Genomic DNA, 20,012 nt, shown 5'->3' with positions numbered 1-20,012 from the left:
TGGGCAGTAGGGTAAAGAAAGACATCCTGGTTAGTAGAATAGCATATGTAAAAATACGGATCCAGGAGACTTAGAACTCTGAGTACCTTGCCTGGGAAATGGAACAGTCCGTATTGGTAGTTGAAATATCAATGGTAAATCTGAGATGCTGGAATCCTGCCTTTGTCTACCTCTTCTTTAAAATTAATACCTTATTATGGGGTGCCTGGTTGGTTCAGTCAGTGAAGCATCTGACTCTTGATTTCAGGTTCAGGTCATGATCTCAGGGTGGTAAGATCGAGCCCTGCGTCAGACCCTGCACTAGGCGTGGAGCCAGCTTAAGATATTCTCTGTCTCCCTCACCCTCTGCCCCTCCACTCCTCCCTCTCTAAGAAAAATAAATAAATAAAATTAAAAATAAAATAAACACCTTATTAGACCCCAACTCTAAAACGACTCTACGATGCCGTGAAGTACCACGTGCCTGAGCTAGGTTGGAGCAAATAGCCCTAAACCGAGGAGTCATGAGTTCTATTTTTGCTGCTTTCCTGTAAGCCCAAACCCAAGGCCCAGAATAAAAGCCACATCCAACGTTGGCAAAGGCAACAGAACCAGGGAAGGGGACAGACAGAAGAGTACATCATGAGAGAACACAAAACAAAGAAAATAATCTGAGCCCTTGCCCCAAACCACTGTTACAAAACTCAAGGGTATAGGGACGCCTGGGTGGCTCAGTCGGTTAAGCGTCTGCCTTCAGCTCAGGTCATGATCCCAGGGTCCTGGGATCGAGTCCCGCATTGGGCTCCCTGCTCCGCAGGGAGTCTGCTTCTCCCTCTGCCTCTCTATCTCTCATGAATAAATAAATAAAATCTTTAAAAAAAAAAAAAACTCAAGGGTATAAATTAACAAACAATTATCACAGAGATGACTTTATGACTGGCAGAATCAACTGAAATTTTGGGAAAATTTCATGATTTTAATAATGCTTTCCCATACACCAAATGGTACATACTTGCAAGTCATTTTCTCTTTCCTTTGATTTAATCCAAGTTTTGCCTTGAGTCTGTGGGTCTATGAGGAGTGGGTACCTGGTGGCCTTCGTCACAATGATGCCATTCTGGATTGAGAGGTCATCTCCTGGTAATCCCTGCAGCCCCCACTCCCCAATCTAAGTAACAAGAAATGGATATGGCCAGTCAGAGGAGAACAAGAATGCTTTCATAATAATTAAAATTGCCACAATATTAAAAGAATTTAATACTGGGATATATATTTTTTTCCATTGAGACTATGCAATGGGTACCTAGAGAAAAAAAAAAACAAACTTGTAAATGTGACCCAAATAACATTCACCTAAAAAAATAAAAATTATAATCTAATAAATCCTTTAATAACCCAAGATTAGGGTTTAGTCCTTTATGCTACATTTTCAAACTTATGAGGGAATATTACTGTGAATTTTTGAAGTGTGGTTGCTTAACATTCAGAGAACATAGGGGCTTAACATATGGTAAGACTAGGTGAGTTGGTGGGATCCAGACTAGGCAGGATTAGTGGAAAGAATACACCGAAATGTCTGGAAAGATATGCACCAAGGGTTAAACCCCTGAAGCTTCCCCTTCCTGCCCTTTGGCTCTGTTTACTTGGAGAACAGGATTTGCATAGCTGGAGGCAGAGAAATTAGGAGGGATATTACACTGGCAGGTGTTCATCAATGACATTAAAAAAATATATTTCCTGGGGTGTCTGGCAGGCTCAGTCGGAAGTGTGTGCGACTCTTGATCTTGGGGTGCTGAATTTGAGCTCCATGTTGGGGAGTAGAGATCGCTGGAAAATAAATAACTCAACTTAAAAAAAAAATCCTCCCTAATTACGAGAGAATCGCAAGCCTGCCTCCACGTGGTCAATAAAATCACCTGAGATCCAATGAATCCACCAGCCTTCACCCTCATTAAATTATCCCAGCAGCCTCCAAAGGCCGTAATTAATAAGGTATACCCTGGTCCACTTTGCCTCATCAGTGTCCACCGCATCTTTAATACATTATCTAGTCCTTGGAAACAACCAGTTGAACATTGTTTGAATTGGAGAAGATTAATTTTTTAACTTTTAGATACGGATAATACGAAACTAATAGCATGGCTTCCCAAAGGAAAAAGTCCATGGGGGAATATATTTACAGATCAGAAAGCAGCTCATGAATACAAATTGCCTGGAAGGCATTTAATGCCATAGGAGCTCTGCAAGATACACTGAAAATTAACATCAAATTCCCAACAAGGAAGGTTAGTGTCGTGGGGCCATCACTCAGTGACACCAGAACGTACTGTTGGGCTCTGCTCTTGGACAGGACGAAAAGATGGTTTATGATCAAAAGAAGATTCATACCAGGACTTATGGCCTAGCTAAAACCTATAATCACCTAAAATGTTTGAAAGAGAGTGACTTAATAATGAGAGAAAGAGAGTGGTGCAAATAATGGAAAGTTAAAAGAAAAGCCCAGTATTAGCAAGCCTATAATTCATGAATGATCTTTTATATTTTTTTTTGAAGATTTTATTTTTTTATGTACTCTCTACCCCCAGTGTGGGGCTCGAACTCACGACCCTGAGATCAAGAGTTATACGTTCCACTAACTGAGCCAGCCAGGCACCCCCATGTATGATAATTTGAAAGCAATATTTCTTAAAACTCAAAGGAATTTCCATACCAAAAAGAAAGGTTTCTTTTTAGTTAATTCTTAAGTATTTTCAAAACAATCTTTAATTAAATGAAAAAAAGAAAAAAAAATAGGTGAACCGTGATTTCTTAGTAAGTAAGGCTGGAATTCAAATAATATTATGAAGAAAATGACACTCACTGTTGGAGGATCCACCAACATTGAAATAAGATTCAGGTTTTCCGTGAAAGGAATCTTCCGAGCTTTCAGCTCTATCTCCCACTGATCTTTAAGCAAATAGTTCCTAAATATCTGATTGAAAGGACCAAGGTAGGAAAGGAATCCGGTGCACAGCAGAATATCACCCACGAGTCTGTGGGGACACAAGACAACGTGAGTCAGCTAACACATTCACCCTCTCCCATTAATGAGTCCAAAAGGCCATAGGGCAATTTTGTTTTCTTATTAGGCAAAATCCTTCTTTGCTCCCTCCTTAACACATGGTAAACAGACATGGACAGACCATGCAAAAGGGAGCCCCCAAACCCAAATAGTGGGAGGAGGGGCCACATTTGGCATAGGCCAAGGAGCAAGAGAGAGACTGCTTCCTTGAAGCCTGCAGGTCCAGAGACTTGACTCCTAGGAAGGACAGTATCCTCTTCCCATGCCATGCCCTGGTCCTGTTAGACTCAGTCCTGATTAAACTGTTTTCTTCTCCCCCTCTGGCTCTCCCTCTCCTCCTCCCACTTCTTGCTATTCTCTACTCCTTTCTCATTCCCCCCTCTTCCAGTTTTCTGAGGACACCAATAGACACTACCACAAGACAGCCTTGTAGTTAGAGGAAACCCCTGATCCACATGTCCAAAATCACTGAGGTGAAGAGTACAGAACTGGAGAAAGTATCTAGACAGATCTGGCAAATGCAAACAATATCAGAAGCACTCTTGGGGCGCCTGGGTGGCTCAGTCAGAAATCGTCCGACTCTTGACTTCAGCTCAGGTCATGATTACAGGGTCATGAGATCAAGCCCCGCATCCGGCTCCACATTGGGCATGGAGCCTGCTTAAGATTTCCTCTCCCTCTCCCTGTGCCCCTGCCTCCCCCCAGCAACCAAAAACAAAAACAAAAAAAGCAACAACAGAAAAAGAAGGACTCTTGTACTGAAAACCTACATTGCTGAACCAAACTTGAGATTAAAAATATTTCACAACCTTTTAATCCCTCTCCGTTTTACTGAGAGTGGGTAACCTCAGCTGTAAGATTCAGAAATGGATATACAGAAATGAAGAAGCAAAGCACTTCACTTGAGAGATGTATTTTATTTTCTCTCATGTCACAAAGAGGTGGCGTTTAGGGTGATGACTAAGAAGGAAAGCAATTATAACAAAGGCCAAAATTTATACCTATTAATCTGAGCTTTGAACTCTTTGCTTTGCTGAGTCCATCGGATCTTTTCTCCACTCAGCCCATCGATGAGGGTGGAAGCTGCCTGCATCTTTTTCCGGCACATATCTGCATCATTTACCAAATCCTACATTCGTAAAGGGAGAATATCCCAAAGAACTTTTTTAAGTGCTTAATCAAACATCCATTGTATTCATACATAAAAACATAGGGAGGAATTTCTTAATTTGCAAAATAAATATAGTCTAAAAAAGCAATGTGAGTGAAATTTTACCTATTAAATTCTGGTAATTGATTCATAATAGAGTTATTTTACCTTACCAAATTTCAAGGAAAGAGATTTTGTGAGAGAGAATCCAAATCACATAAATTAATATAGTATTTCTATTCCATGTTTTCAAAACAGAATCAAATCAATAAAATATACCATTTTAGGTCTTGGACTTAAAAATTCTGAGTTCTTGGAAGTTTACAAAGTGATTTTTTTTTTTTCCCAGAAAAATTCTACACCACAGCAATGTGCTGCAGCCAACTTGTATCAACTCACTAGAGCCAACTGTTACATTTTTAGAAGACTTGCCGGCCGGTGGTGAACACAGACATTATTAAAAATTAAATTATATAAACTTACAGTTACATAAACTACATTAAGAGCAAAGGTAATAGATAATCAAAACTCATCACCTCCTAATTATTTACTACACTTTTGAATTATCTGTGAGCTTGAGGTTAAGTGCACTGTACCTGCACGATGGTGTAGAGTATATAACAGTGCTATATATACAATAGTATAGTATACAATAGTGCCCTGCTGTGCGTCTGTTTCCAAATCTGTGTTCAGTGTCAGCACGTTGGTAGCTTAGAATTGACAGTGGTGGGAGGACCTACATCACAGAAATCAGCAAACAGTGCAAATCAAGGCTTTTTTTTCCCCCGGGGCCCCTCCTGCCCAGATCCTATTGTTAGCAGACTACCACTGCTTACCACCTATCCCACGAGGTTGTAGGTTGTATTAGGATCCCCAATTGACAGATGAAGCTCCATCAGTTGCCTCTAACCGCCTAATGAGTTAAGTGCCTGCACTGGATCTCAAACCCAGTTTTCTAACCTCCAAATGAGGACCCTTTGGGTATGATATCCCAGCTTACTCTTACCAAAAATGATTATTAAAAACACACAGAAAGACCTTAGAGTGTCAAAAACCCCAAACAGGGATTGGACAAACAGTGATCCCAAACACTGAAGGACAGTCAGGTAAATTTTTTTTTTTTTTTTGTCACCAACATTTATCTGATTTCTAAATACAACACACACTTGTGGACAATCTTAACACCTCATTTCTGCAACTTTATAGATTTAATCTCACCATTTTCTCATTCATGGCTGCGTCAAATTTTGCTTGTACTTTATCCAGCTCGCCTTGTTTCTCATCGAGCAGAGCCTGTGCCTTCCCCAGCTCAGCATTAGCAACCGCCAGACGGCCCTCCTGCTTGGCCAGGTTAGCCTTAAAAAGGAAGAAGAGGTCACTGCATGGAGTGGTAGTAGGTCTGCAAAATATTTTTGGTTTTAATTGGTAAATAATAACACGAATTGCACAATTTTTGCCCAAGATGGTATTTAGAGGCTTAAGTGTGTTCAGCTGGGGAAGCAAAGAGTGTTGGAAATATTCCATTAAAGTTCTATTTTTTCATTTTTCTTTTTTTAAGTAGGCTTCACGACCGCGTGGAGCCCAGGCTTGATCTCACGACCCTGAGATCAAGACCTGAGTTGAGATCAAGAGCCAGACACTTAACGGACTGAGCCTCCCAGGTACCCCTCTCTTTTTTCTTTTAATTATTAATGTTCAGTATAGAAAACACGGGGAAAATGCAGCAATGCCTAGAAAGGATAACAGAAATAACCTGTGATTTTACCCAGAGAGAGTCTGAGTATTGTGTTAAGAAGGTGATAACTGGCATTTTCCAAGTCTTTTCTTTTTCACTTAATATAGTGTAATCATTTCCCCTTAAATATGTCCTTAAACACTTTTTCATGAGTATTAGTAATATGGCTGCATAATATTACACTATTTGGATGTATCATAATTTACCTAACTTTTGCCCTACTTTTAGACATCCCCATTTTAAATTATTATAAATAAAGCTATTGGGCATGCAAAATCTGGGGTTGTTTCCTTCATAAAGATTTGTTGAAGTGAAATAACTGTAATGGTAGATTTTTCATCTTTTTCTAAGTCCTAGAGCATGGACTTAAAAATTATCTATTTCTTAGAAATGACCCGTTTCTTAGAAATTTAAAAGAATCAGTAAAGTAAAGCAGCCCTAAAGCCTCCTGGAGTAGAAGTTTTTTGATAACATTCTCATTTTCTTTCTCAATATTTAATTTATTTAAATTTAGCCCTTTTTTGCAGGAAATATTAATTTAACTAGTATTAATATTATTGTTATTAAATTTAAATTTTGTAATATATTTACATATACCTTTAAAATTTTCTTTCTAATTATTTAAATCCACATATCTGTGATTATACATATTTTCTTCTTGATTATATTTTCCAAGAACATATCTTTTATATTTTGTTTTTGCAAAGCAACATTGTTCAATTCTGCTACTTTTCTCTAATTTTTAATGTTATTTTTATTAGCTCTCTTCCACTTTCCTTAAGTTTTGTGTGTATGTGTATTTATAAGTGAGTATGTACTGGAGTCTTTAGTTTAATTAATTTAAGAGCTAAGAACATGCCATTGGGCCACATCACAAAAGCTTTGGTAACTAACTTTTGTCATCATTTCCTAAAAAGAAATTATTGGCTTTCTTTGTTTTAATGCAAACTTTCTAATTTTATTGCTTATAATCGGAGAATGAGACCTCAGCAATTTCTGATTTTGGTAACTGAATCAAGATCTTCTTTTATCGTTGAATATGATCAATTTTTGTAAATGTTCCTCAGTCACTAGAAGTAATTTCATATTCTTTGTTCATATTCAAGAAAGTTCAATGCAGCTATTCAACCTTAAAAATGATACAGTGTAAAATCTCTATATAATTATTAGTTTATGCCGCTAAAGACTAGCTACATAATTTGCAGGGCTCAGTACAAAATTAAAAATGTGGAGTCCATTATTAAAAAATTATTAAGAATTTCAAGAGGGTGACAGCAGCCCATTAAGCCAAGCATGGACCCTTCTAAACTCAGGGTCCTGTGTGAACAGGTCACACACCCATAAAAACCAGCCCTGCACAATCTCAAATTACTATTGTTTTTGTTAATTTCCACTTAAAATATTAATGCATTTTGCTTTTTGTAATTTGATAATATTTTATTTATTACAAAAGCATTATTACAGTTAAGTCTCACTGTGGATCATAATTTTTAGTAAAAATTAACTCTGTTCTTCTGAGTGCATTTTTTCTTAAATTCTATATCCCTTGGTATCTTTTGGTTTGAGTGGATTCCTACATTTTCTCATCATTTCCTGTTATTAAAAATTTCTTATTTTTAACATATTTTCTATTTTTCTCCGAGTTACCTATGCGCAGTTTTAAAAGGCAGCCATTTCTATAGGGTTTATTACGACAACCAGCAACCCCCTGCCCACCAGCTCATCATTTTCCATTCCACAGAGCAACCACTTTCAACTCTTTTAGCTTTATGGAGGGGTTGGGGGTGGCGCAGGAGGGTAGCGTACATCTGGGTGGCGTATTTTATGAATCCTTTGCACTCCGAATGTCGTTCGGTTCCCTCAGACCTGAAGAACAGCCTGGAGCAGCATAAACGGTGTGCGTGTGCGTGTGCATGCGCGTAAGCATGCATGCACGCACCTACCAATCAGTACTTAAATCGCATCCTTAAGAATGTCTTTTTGTTCCTTTATACGTGAAGGGCAGCTTGGCCAGTTATTGCATTCTTGGGCCACAGCAATGTCCTCAATACTCCGCACATATTTTTCCATTACATTCTAATATATAGGGTTGCAGGAAGTCTGTGCCATCCTGATTTCTCTTCTGCAACCTTTTTTGATTTTGTTTGATCATTTGTTTCTTAAATGCATATAAGGTTTTTTTCCCTATCTTTCAAATTTAAAACATTTCTGGGTATTGAGTTTAACTTTTATAAACTTTGTTGGGAATCAACAATTTAATCTCTTTAAACTTTAAAGAAATGGCAGGTTTTCCTTTATGACAGCTTAATTATTACTGGCAATGAAGTCATTTCCTGTTTAAGTTAAGTTGGTTTCGATTTCTTGTCTGCAATGCCAAGAAACACTAAGCAGATGTAAAGAAAATGAGAAATGCGAGAGGACATGAAGAAAATAAAAAATTTAGTCAAAATTATGCTTTGTCTTTTCATAGCAGTAATACTGGTGATGGATTTTATTAAACATTGATCTCCTAGGAGAAGGAGGGAAACTCTTACCTTCAGAGGTAACACTTCTCTATTGATACCATAAAATGTTGCCATAGCAAGGGTCCAAGACAGCAGACCAGCCACATTCCCACAGACTTTTTTGGCATTTTCCAAAGAATAATCATCCATGTTAAAATATGGCTGCAGCAACTCAACAGTCTCTTCATTTATAGTATCCTTGGGGAACTGCTGAAGGCTCCATAGGAACCCTGTTGCACTCATCAACTGAAAAATAGCACTACAACCTATAAGTTCCGGGAAAAAATAAATACTTTCTTTCTGAGTTAGGATATAATTCTAAATTGAATTTTTTCAAAGTAACAATTGATATACTCTTAAATATACAAATCAAGACTATGACAATAGACAACCTAAATCTGTAAGTTGCAAATTGTCTTCCCATCACCATGGTTGAAAAAGTAAAGAAGAAAAGATATGTAAGTTTCCTGTCCAGTGTGCGCATTTGAATGCCACTAACCACACAAGCTCCCTTTTGGAGACTGGGTTGGGGTGACATCAAGAGTGTGCCAAGGGGTGCTTGGGTGGCTCAGTCAATTAAGTGTCTGCCTTCGGCTCAGGTCACAATCCCAGGATCATGGGATCGAGCCTCACATCGGGCTCCCTGCTCAGTATGGAGCCTGCTTCTCCCTCTCCCTCTGCCACTACCCTGTGCTTGTGCTCTCTCCTTCTCTCTCAATGTCAAATAAATAAATAAAATCTTAAAAAAAAAAAAAAAAGTGTGCCAATACCAGCCTCTGGTTTTAGACACTTTTCACAAAAAGAAACCATTGGGCTTTAAAATCTTTCCCTACTTACACTTTGGGAGATGCAATCTAAGAAAAACTCTTCAGTACACAATTATCAATTACTGCCTGCCAGCTTGTGTGGTCTATATTGAAGGTCCCGGGCTGGGGCCACCTGATGCACCTTGTAGGACTTGCAAAGATTTTTTACTTACTTTTAATGACTCTCCCCAGGAAGGCTTGCAGCAAGGTTTTTCTGGATCCATAGTGACTAGGTCAATTTTCTTTTGAAATAGTAGTAGGACACAGTCCATGATTCTCATAATAAGATGCGGAGGCTTTGCAAGTTTCCTGACTGTGGCGATATCATTTGGTTTGATAGTCTGTATTTGGGATTAGGAATCAATATATTTTTTGGTGAGTAGTATTAATAATCATATGGAAATCTAGTGCTTTTAAACAATGAAAGTAGAAAACTTTAAAATGTATTTTCTCCCCATCCCCTGACATTATCTCCTTAAGGGTTTGTATTCCAAGATTTTTGCATAATGGTTCTTTCATTGTTATCTTGGGATTTCTATTCGTTTTTACTCTTTTTTCTCCTGTTGCCCTCAACTAATTGCTATAGAATATCACTACCATTCATTGCCCACCACTCCAAGCCTCTGTTGGCAACAAGCCTCATTGATCGGTAACATTCAGATAACTTGTATCTTCAAAGCACATACTCTATGTGTGGTATGAAAAGAGGAGCAAGATTCTGAGTATCAGAAACCTCACGTTCAGTGTTCTTTTGAGGGCTGCCCTATCTACAGAAGAGGGAGAAATTCAAAGGAGAAAAGAGAAATTATTATAACATATGACTCACAAAAATATTTTTCAAAGTTTCTATCTGTCACCTGAGTTTGGAATAAGATGTTAGCTGATATTTAAGGCAAGAAAGATTGGAACATAACATGATCAATAAAATCCCCTAAGACTCGTTTGTTCAGTGCTTTCTCTTTCTTGTATATTATTATAGGACTCATAAAGGGAGTGGGGGTGGAGAATGTGTCCTGATCATTGTCACAATTTTATTAAATGATTATCATAAATCTAGTCATTCAACAAATACAGACATCCTCCCATTTAAAAAAAAAAAGAAAGAAAGGAAGAAAGAAAGAAAGAAAGAAAGAAAGAAAGAAAGAAAGAAAGAAAGAAGAAAGAAAGAAAGAAAATAAAGAAAAATTGCCCTGTCCTCATAATCTTCCAAGGAAGAAAAAGAAAGCACAATTACCCTAAACTAGAATTGTCATCATGTTAGAAGCAGAGGGGTGACAGGAAACACAAGGGAGAGCCAGAAGAGCTAAAACCTTCCTGGAAGGGATGAGCCTGGTCCTGGAGAATGACTCTTATTAGGCAATGAAGGTTAGGGAAAGCATTCCTGGCAGAGGGAGAGACACATTTAAACAGACCATGATTCTTCCAGAAGCCTATGGGTGTTTCTGCATGGCTGGACCATACTGTGTGTAGAGACAGAATGACGGAAGGGCTCAAGGGATAGATAGGAGCCCAGTTATCAGTTTCAACAGCAGCAATGATATTTACTGAGTACTTTCTGTGTGCCCAGCAAACTGTATTCATTACTTTTAATGCTTATATTGATCCTTCAAGGATCAATGAGCAATTATAATACCCACAGAGATCCAAAAAAATGGAGTAAATTTACTCCAGATCATCTATTTAAGGAGTGGTTGTTGCCAGAGGCAACCGTAGGCTGCCTCCAGCTGTGGATGCCTAACCACGGACCTTATCCTAAGAGCCCCCCAGAACCCACGAGAAGATTTTTAAAGGGCACATAATGTAATCTGGAGGACATGCTTTGGAGGAACTGAGAAGGCTCTCTATGTAATCTGAATCCCTTATGCTATCGTTCAGGCCGTGAATCACTCACATTATTTCTCAGCTCTCCTGGAAGGCAGATTTATGGAACGAAACTAGTAAGTTATAAGAACTGAAGACTTAAAAAAATTAGAACTTAGAATATTGAATCAACAGAAACATTTGTCTTCAGACTCAGAGATTATTAATCACATTAGAATTCCATTCAGTTTTCAGATTCTAGAAGTTGCCCAGTGAATTTCACGGAATGACCCACGGAATGGGCTGCGACTGGTGTTGAGAGGGGTAACAGCGCACGCTCACATTCAGGGCTGCCTCTGCTTCTTCAAGGGCGGGTTTGGCCGCCTCCAGCTTGGTCTCAGCTTTTACTTTCTCAGTGTCAATTTCATCCACAATTTTTTGGGCTTTGTCTTTCACCTCCTGCACTTCGTTTTTCACTTTGGCTGAAGCCTGAGCACTTACTGTGACTTCTGCCAGTACCTGTTAAATTGAGGGAACACATGAGGGCAAATAGGTAGCTTTTGAGCAAAATTCACAGATTTGAGCAGTGAGATTATTCGCTATAAGATAAAACACAAATAACAGCAAATTTATTCAGGGCGCCTGGGTGGCTCAGTTGGTTAAACGACTGCCTTCGGCTCAGGTCATGATCCTGGAGTCCCTGGATCGAGTCCCGCATCGGGCTCCCTGCTCGGCAGGGAGTCTGCTTCTCCCTCTGACCCTCCCCCCTCTCATGTACTCTCTCTCATTCTCTCTCTCTCAAATAAATAAATAAAATCTTTAAAAAAAAAAAGAGCAAATTTATTTCCTATGTATATTTCATATATATTCCCTAAGGTGTAATACACCTAAAGGTATTAAAGTAACTCCTTTAAGCAGTTCCTTGAAATCTTCTATGTTCTAAGCTTTCCTGAGGCTTACAAATATATAAATATAATACATACTATATTTATATATACAGAATATATACATAAACATTTTAAGCTTTCAGGAAAATGGTATTTCCACTCTATGTAATTTCTAGAAAATTAACACAGTTCAAGTATGTGTAATGGAATAAGGTCAGAAACCATATCAATGCCCATGTAATGAAAATAAAATAGGTCATGTTTGTTGAGTGTCTACCATACAGTGGGACCATGCTAAGACCCTCTCCTATGCTATCTCTCTCATTTCAGTAACTGGCTATGGGTTGGGATGTAGGTATCCACTCTTAATCAACTCAGTGAGTGGAAGCTGAAAGCAGTCACAGATGGGCAAGTTCACAGATCAAGGAGCAGCATACATATATCCCTATCAACTTGGGAGGAGGATTTTTTTTTTTTTAACCCCACCAACAATTCCTCTTAGTTTTTTCCCTCCTCAACACAAACTTCAGATGAGACTTGGGCCATTCTAGAGACTCAGAGCATGCAGGGACCTCAAAGAGAAGACCAAATGTAACTTAGGGAGAGGCAAACATTTCACAGACAGATGAGAGAGAACAAAAGATACAGACCCAGAGAAGAAAGAATAGTCTTAGACCAGGTAGGGGAGATAATAATTTAGGTGTCTATTCGTATAAGTTAAACAAAAATACCTAATTGTCATTGTGAACAGTATCTCACTAGAAATAGTCTATGGGTTTATATATTATTTATTTTTCATAACATTTTTAAACAATGCTTTTTAAAACGGGGAATACTATTCCTCCCCACTAGTTATACAGTAAATGCCAACTCACTTCATCTGCTTTTACAGAAGCCACTGCCAACTCCTTCTCCTTTACTGCAAGATCCTGAGAGAGCTTAGCCACAGATTCGCTCGCCTCCATAAGCTTATCAAGACCTTTACAAACACACACACAGACACGTTTGCTTAATATCTGAACATCTCTTCATCCAATATTTGCTCAGGATTTACTACTTCTAAGGCATTGAACCAATATTATTAACAAGCACCAGACAGTTATTTATGGACAAATACATATATACGAGGAGCATCAATACTGACCATATCTCTGAGGGTTTCTGCAGCAGGGGGAAGAACACCAACTAGCTAAATTTAAGGGAAGGTCACAATGCCATACTGAGTAAGATTAACTGAGTCAGGAAACCTATGTGACAAACTTAGTGCTCTCCTTGGCTTTGCAAACATCATTTTTAATGATGTGAATATCTTTTTTTTTTTTTTTTGCCTTTGAATCACACTGCAGCTGGGACAAATGAACAGATAATACAGTCACAGTCATGTGGTTCTCTTTGCTATGAAAATGAAAACAGGGCGCCTGGGTGGCTCAGTTGGTTAAGTGACTGCCTTCGGCTCAGGTCATGATCCTGGAGTCCCGGGATCGAGTCCCACATCGGGCTCCCTGCTCAGCAGGGAGTCTGCTTCTCCCTCTGACCCTCCTCCCTCTCGTGCTCTCTCTCATTCTCTCTCTCTCGCAAAAAAAAAAAAAGAAAGAAAATGAAAACAGCTGCTAACACCTGTGCTGCTGGCTCTGTGACTCTCAGCACCACAGAGCACAATAACTGGTTAACAGGATTTTCTCACATTCCAGCTGAGTTCTAGACAGTGGTGTGTCGGTGACTGTTTAGCATCCGAGTCTCTTGGGGGAGAAGGGGCAACACTCATCTGTACGTTTCCCAATTTCCATGGTGTCAGTATTCTCACCAGGGCTGATTTGAAGTTACCAAGAGACTCCCAGTAGCACACCATTCATTATATGTCTACCATACTGATAGAATAGAAATAAATAACCTCAAGAACATTAATAGCAGTAAAATAGAGTAAAAATAACTAAGATGTGATGAATGTTGAGTATTCTTGCCTTTTTCTTTTTTTTAAGGTTTTATTTATTTATTTGACAGAGAGAGAGAAGGAGAGAGCACAAGCAAGGGGGTAGTGGCAGAGGGAGAGGGAGAAGCAGGCTCCACACTGAGCAGGGAGCCTGATTCGGGGCTCCATCCCAGGACCCCGAGATCATGACCTGAGCTGAAGGCAGACGCTTAACCGACTGAGCCACCCAGGTGTCCCTGTTCTTGCCTTTTTCCAAATATAATTTACTTAATTGTAAGTTTATAGGATTTAATTTTTAATTAAGGATGTGCTTAATAACCAGATCATAAAATTCCTACGAATTAACAATCAACTCTAGAGCCTACAAGTAGCTCCAGCCCACCACTGATTATAGAGTATCATATGGAAAGCTATAAGAAGGTGAGCCATGAGAAAAACAGAGGACGGTTTCTTCCACAGTGTTTCCATTACTATAACTGCACAGACCTTGGAGCTCAGTTATGCTATGGGATCACATTTTTTGCAAAAGAAGTGTTGGGGGGTGGAATTTTTGCACTTCTTTTTGGACTGTTTGGGCCATAATGCTTTCTGGACATAAAATTGTTCCAATTTATGCTTTTTCTGCTTACATGTATTGGACATAGAAATCCATTGTTCAGGTAAACTACCTCTTTCAGTTTTGATTTGTCTATTTTTCCTTTTCTTTTGTTAGAAATTTGAGAAGCATTAACATGGCAAAGTTTATGCAAGTGAAGGCAAATTGATTATAATGAAACCAAAAACTGAAATCACGGTCAGTTCCCAAGAGCTGGATTTTCTCCACCTGCAGTAGCAGCTCAGTGACTATGGGGATTCCTGGCCCAACAGCCTGGACCCAGAATTGGAGGGGCAGGGAAAAAATAGTTCCAGAGAGGAAACAGGCCACCTCCTTTTTTAGATTTTCTTCTACCTGGAAGCTTCTTTTTTTTTTTTTTTTTTTTTTTTTTAAGATTTTATTTATTTATTTGAGAGAAAGAGAGAGTGAGTGAGAGAGCACAAGCAGGGGGAGCAGCAGAGGGAGAGGGAGAAGAAGGCTCCCCACTGAGCATAGAGCCCAATGTGGGGCTTGACCCAGGACCCCAAGATCATGACCTGATCTGAAGGTAGATACTCAACCAACTGAGCCACCCAGGCACCCCTGCCTGGAAGCTTTTAACAGGTAAAAGACCCTAACAGCATCCCTCAAAATAATCTATTACTAACAGTAAAGTCAGTATTTTGCTTTTAAACACAATATCCACCAGTGTGGATTCCTATCAAAAAGCCCTTAAAAGATTCGATTCTCCAGGCACATGTGTGACTCAGTCGGTTAAGTGGCTGCCTTCGGCCCAGGTCATGATCTCAGGGTCTGGGGATCAAGCCCCACATGGGGTTCCCTGCTAAGTGGGGAGTCTGCTTCTCCCTCTCCTCCCAGCTTGTGCTCTCTCTCGCTATCTCTCTCTCTCAAATGCATAAATAAAATCTTAAATAAATAAATAAATAAAAGATTCCATTCTGCTTACCAATATTCATACGTTCAGCTTGTTCATTGATATGTTTCACCTTTTCAGTATAAATGTTTTTATAACCATTTATAAATGAGAGATAAGACTTGGGAGTCACGTGTGCTCTTCGGCGGTATCTGAAAGTAGAATGTAAAAATGATCTTTATCTCTATCATTCTGATGTATTCCTGGAAAGCATCCTACAGATGCTCTTCCCACTGTGGAATCAGTGTAATTTCTGAAGGGTGATTCACTAGCCAGAGGGCAGGATTTGTGAATGGTTTTCCTAGAGGTGAGGTGGAAAGAACACTAAATATCTGGTGTTTTGACCTTTTGAGGTGTCTTTGACTCAACCCCTATCCCACTCCGGGCTTCTGTTTCCTCATCTGGAAAACTAAGAAAAAAATCATTGCCCTACACCTGCCAGCATTTTGTGGTATATAGGGGGGGGTGTATATATATATATATATATATATATAGCATATGTAAATACACCTTGTAAACTTTAAGGTTCTATACAAATATTAGGGATATGTGGTCAAAATGAATTTGTGCTGTGATCTGTTTTCATTCAACTGGTATTTGCTACACACCTCTTCACTGCTAGAACCCAGTTGGGTGAGCTTACAAAAGTGAAAGCCAGTCTCTCCCCATGATTCACCAGATCTCCTTGAAATCATGGCAGCCACACTTGATTCACATGTTCAACTCACTACGGTTGTAGTGCAGTAATCCTATTTAACAGTAGAATTAAATAAAAGGAATAATTTTATGCAGGAGAAACTCGAGTCAAAGAAGAGCTCCTCACATACTATAAAATCATTTTACCTTTTAATTAATTTTTTATTTATGGAGTTGTGAAGATTTTTAACATTAAAGAAAAATTTTAAGGACTCGGGCATTTACATGACTAGCACTTAAGCATTTGATAAGTATTACATTCAGAATAAACTTCTCCAACCTAAAAGGATATGAAAATTTTGGAAAATACACCAAATTTTTCAAAAATAAAGACACAGGTTTTCATAGTTGTAAGAAGGTAAAACTTCCCATGGATGACAGTGACAGAAGGAGTTCAAGTTAAATGGAAGGAAAATCTTGCTAACCATAAAAATACACATGGATCCACCAAGAGGATCTGTCTGGAAGGCTATCTAGAACTATTTAAGAGGAGGGGGTTCCTGGGCATAGTTTTCAGTATAGAAAAGGGTCCAGGATAAACATACTTTTGTGAGATAGGAACCCCCTAAAAAATCCATGAAAGTGTTACTCAGACTCTCTAGGTGGAAAAACTCTTTCTGGCAGGTTCAGTGCCCCCAGAAGTCCAAAGATTATGTTGGTCCACCTTTATTCCCATCTGTCAAATGTACACAGTGACTATCATGATTTGGGAGGGGGAGAAGTTGTATTTTTGAACTGTTGACAACAGTTTTCACATGTGAACACCATTGCTACTTTTAGCCACTGGACTCGCCTACAGTCAATTAAAATTATTTGCCGTGAAAACATTGCTAAGACTAAGAGCTGCAAATACAAAACCTAAATGTCCCTTAACATAAGGTAAGAGTGAAACTTTAAAACAGTGTACTTCCTTAATCAAAATAAACAATGCATTTGAATAAGAAACCAATTTTAAACAGTATATCATGAATTAGTCAAGTCATTTTCCAAAAAAAAGAAATTAAGCAAATGAAATAAAGTGATTCATTAAGCATCTGTTCCTTTGAGGCCTGGAGGGAAAGAGGTACTTAAGTACAGACACTAGTTCATTTTAAAGTCTCATTGATTTATCATTATTTCAATACATCATCACTAGTAAATCAAGGCCAGAAAAAAAGTCTAAGTGCAGCTGGGACTCTGTACCCAATGGATCTGATTGCTGCATGGAATTCCTCTCCGGAGTGAACCCTGGGGTTGCAGCCACAGCCTTAGGGAAAGCTACTCACCGTTGGAAGTAATTTTCACAGCTCTCGGAAACCATGTCATGGAAGAGGCCCATTGTTTCTACGACTTGTCGTTTAGTGTCACTGGAGCAGACAATACTATAGCCTGAAAGGAAATAGGAGGCCACCGCAATCAAGGCCTCCTTTGGCCAGCGACTAAACCAGTCCATGGTGCAACCTGATATCAAGCCAGGAAACTTCAAAGAACGGGCTCGGAACTTCTCACCAACCTGTTGGCAGCGAAGTTGGAAAGTGTCAGACACACACAAGGGTTATAATAAATCGGCTCGAGAGAGGTTTAGGCATTCTGAGCCAATGGTGTGACATCACAATTAAAAAAAAAAAAATCTTGGGCTGCATTAATGTATCAGTGAAATGTTTAGATGAAGGGGGTAGTATTTCCACACTCTTCCCTGCCCTAAGACTACATTTGCATCATTGGGTTGGATTCTAAAAGCTACCTTAAAGGGAAAAGGGACACACTAGAACTCTTCTAGAGAGAGATGACCAGGACGGTGAAAAGCCTGGACACGAGGACAAGTGAGAGTAGCAGAAGGGGTGGGAGGTGTTTGGTCTACAAAGGAAACAACTTTGGGAATCTGCAAAAACTTTCTCTAAATATCTGAGGAGTGGTATGGAGGGCAGGGAGGGATAGGATTCATTTTACAAGCCGAAACAGAATCACAGGGGGAAAAAAAAAGAGAGACAAAATTCAATTCATTCCATAGAAGACGTCTCTGGGTATTAGATGGTCTAAAAATTAAGTAGGTTGGCTTGTAAGTTAGTGAGACCTGCGGAGCAGAGCTGCCCAATACAACCGTGAGTTCTATATCTGTGCCGTCCAGTATGGTGGCCACAAGCCACTCATAGCTACTGAGCACTTGAAATGGAGCTAATGGGACTGAGGAAGTGAATTTTTATTTTTACTTCATTTTAACTAATCAAAATTTAAATGGCCATACATGTCTAATAGCTACTATACTGGATAATACAGTGAGCTAGGGATATTCAGACCTACATCAGGGACATTCTAGACGGTAGGTTGATATTGGAGGAAGAGCTGGACAAGATTACATCACCAAATCCCTTACAATTCGAGTAATCTATATCTCTAGGCAATTAATGGAAGTTGTAGGCTATGCAATAATTTCTAATAAAATGGATATTTTAAATGATTACACTTTGGTATGAGATTGTCTGCCTCCAGGGGAGATTGGTGGTAGTAAAGTGTTAATTTCAATTCAGTGTGACAAATGTTAATTTCTGAGCAAATCATCTCATCAGAGAAGGTAAACTATTAAGTACGTTTCAGTAAGTAACTCTTCCCACATAAATACAAAGCAACAACTCACTGGAGAGAAGCAGAGAACAACATGCAAATTCTTCCTTGATCTTGAAATGAAGTACTCATACAGATTATCAAAGGTAGGAGGGTGGCGAGGCAGCTCCTTTTTCATCACCGATATCAGACCTTGGGTGATTTCATCCATCTCATCTCGTGCAAACAGATTGGAGATCTTTGAGAAACAGATAAGACTTGTACTTTACAAGTTCCCCACACTAATTCACTGCCAAAACCTTGTCCTTTCTCCCCCCGACATGTCATCTTTTTTGTATTTTCTTCCTGTACCTCCACAGTCAAAATCCCTCATTTGCCAGAGATTACCAAGAATACAACTTTTTATTGAGCAGTTTAATCAGGAGGAAATTTTGTTTCCCTCTGCTCCAATAGCTATCACCAAAAAAGTATCTCTCTAGCATTCCAATAATCTCTTTAGAATGTCCAGTGATGCCCTGTGTTCTCTGATTCATAGACAGTCTCAATTCTGGGTCTGAGGTCATTTTTTACTATGTTTGTGTATTTTTTTTCAGGTATAATTGATATACAATATTATATTAGTTTCCAGTGATTCAACATTTGTATATACTGGGCAATGATTACCATATTAAGTCTAGTTACCATCTGTCACCCTATAAAGTTACACAATATTATTGACTACAGTCCCCATGCTATATATTACATCTCCATGACTTCTTTATTTTATAACTGGAAGTTTGTACTTCTTGATCCCCTTTGCTCATCTCACCCACTCCTATTCCAGCAAGTCCCCCTCCATCTGTCAACCACCAATCTGTTCTCTGTATCTAGGAGTCTGGATTTTGTTTTGTTTTTTAGATATCTCATATAAACAAAAGCATGAAGTATTTGCGTTTCTCTAACTTATTTCACTTAGCTTACTACTCTCAAGGTCTACCCATGTGCTCATGAATGGCAAGATTGTATTTTTTGGGGGGTGGCTAAGTAGCATTCCATTGTGTGTGTGTGTGTGTGTGTACATACATGCCATATCTTCTTTATCCATTTATCCACTGATAGATGTCTGGGTTGCTTCCATACCTTGGCTATTGTACATATTGCTACAATGAGCAAAGGGTGCATATATCCATTTGAATTAGTGTTTTAATTTTCTTCAGATAGATACCCAGTAGTGGAATTGCCGGATCACATGGTAGTTCTATTTTTAATTTTTTGAGGATCCTCCATACTGTTTTTCAAGTTACCGCATCAGTTTGCATTCCCACCAACAGTGCATGAGGGTTCCGTTTTCTCCACATCCTTACCGAAACTTGTTATTTCTTATCTTTATTTTTTTTATTCTTATGTTAATCCCCATACATTACATCATTAGTTTT

At 38.8% G+C, this 20,012-nt stretch overlaps 1 protein-coding gene across 1 annotated transcript in view; it reads right to left on the bottom strand.

Annotated features, from left to right (window-relative positions):
- Positions 1-20,012, bottom strand: part of DNAH8 (dynein axonemal heavy chain 8) — a 397,226-nt gene that overhangs the window by 113,859 nt on the left and 263,355 nt on the right. The window contains exons 64-74 of the mRNA XM_034991238.1: positions 18,671-18,835; positions 17,322-17,548; positions 15,394-15,512; positions 12,798-12,901; positions 11,378-11,554; positions 9,409-9,576; positions 8,460-8,675; positions 5,409-5,546; positions 4,042-4,169; positions 2,840-3,011; positions 992-1,147 (exon numbers count right to left, since the gene is read on the bottom strand). Coding sequence (XP_034847129.1) covers positions 992-1,147; positions 2,840-3,011; positions 4,042-4,169; positions 5,409-5,546; positions 8,460-8,675; positions 9,409-9,576; positions 11,378-11,554; positions 12,798-12,901; positions 15,394-15,512; positions 17,322-17,548; positions 18,671-18,835 — 1,770 coding nt within the window. The remainder of the gene's footprint in view (positions 1-991; positions 1,148-2,839; positions 3,012-4,041; positions 4,170-5,408; positions 5,547-8,459; positions 8,676-9,408; positions 9,577-11,377; positions 11,555-12,797; positions 12,902-15,393; positions 15,513-17,321; positions 17,549-18,670; positions 18,836-20,012) is intronic.

The sequence above is a fragment of the Mirounga leonina genome, unplaced genomic scaffold, assembly GCF_011800145.1.
Source record: "Mirounga leonina isolate KUSES-001 unplaced genomic scaffold, KU_Mleo_1.0 Mir_53, whole genome shotgun sequence".
NCBI lineage: Eukaryota > Metazoa > Chordata > Mammalia > Carnivora > Phocidae > Mirounga > Mirounga leonina.
Note: the sequence above shows the minus strand (reverse complement) of the source record. Positions and strands in the feature narration are given on the sequence as shown.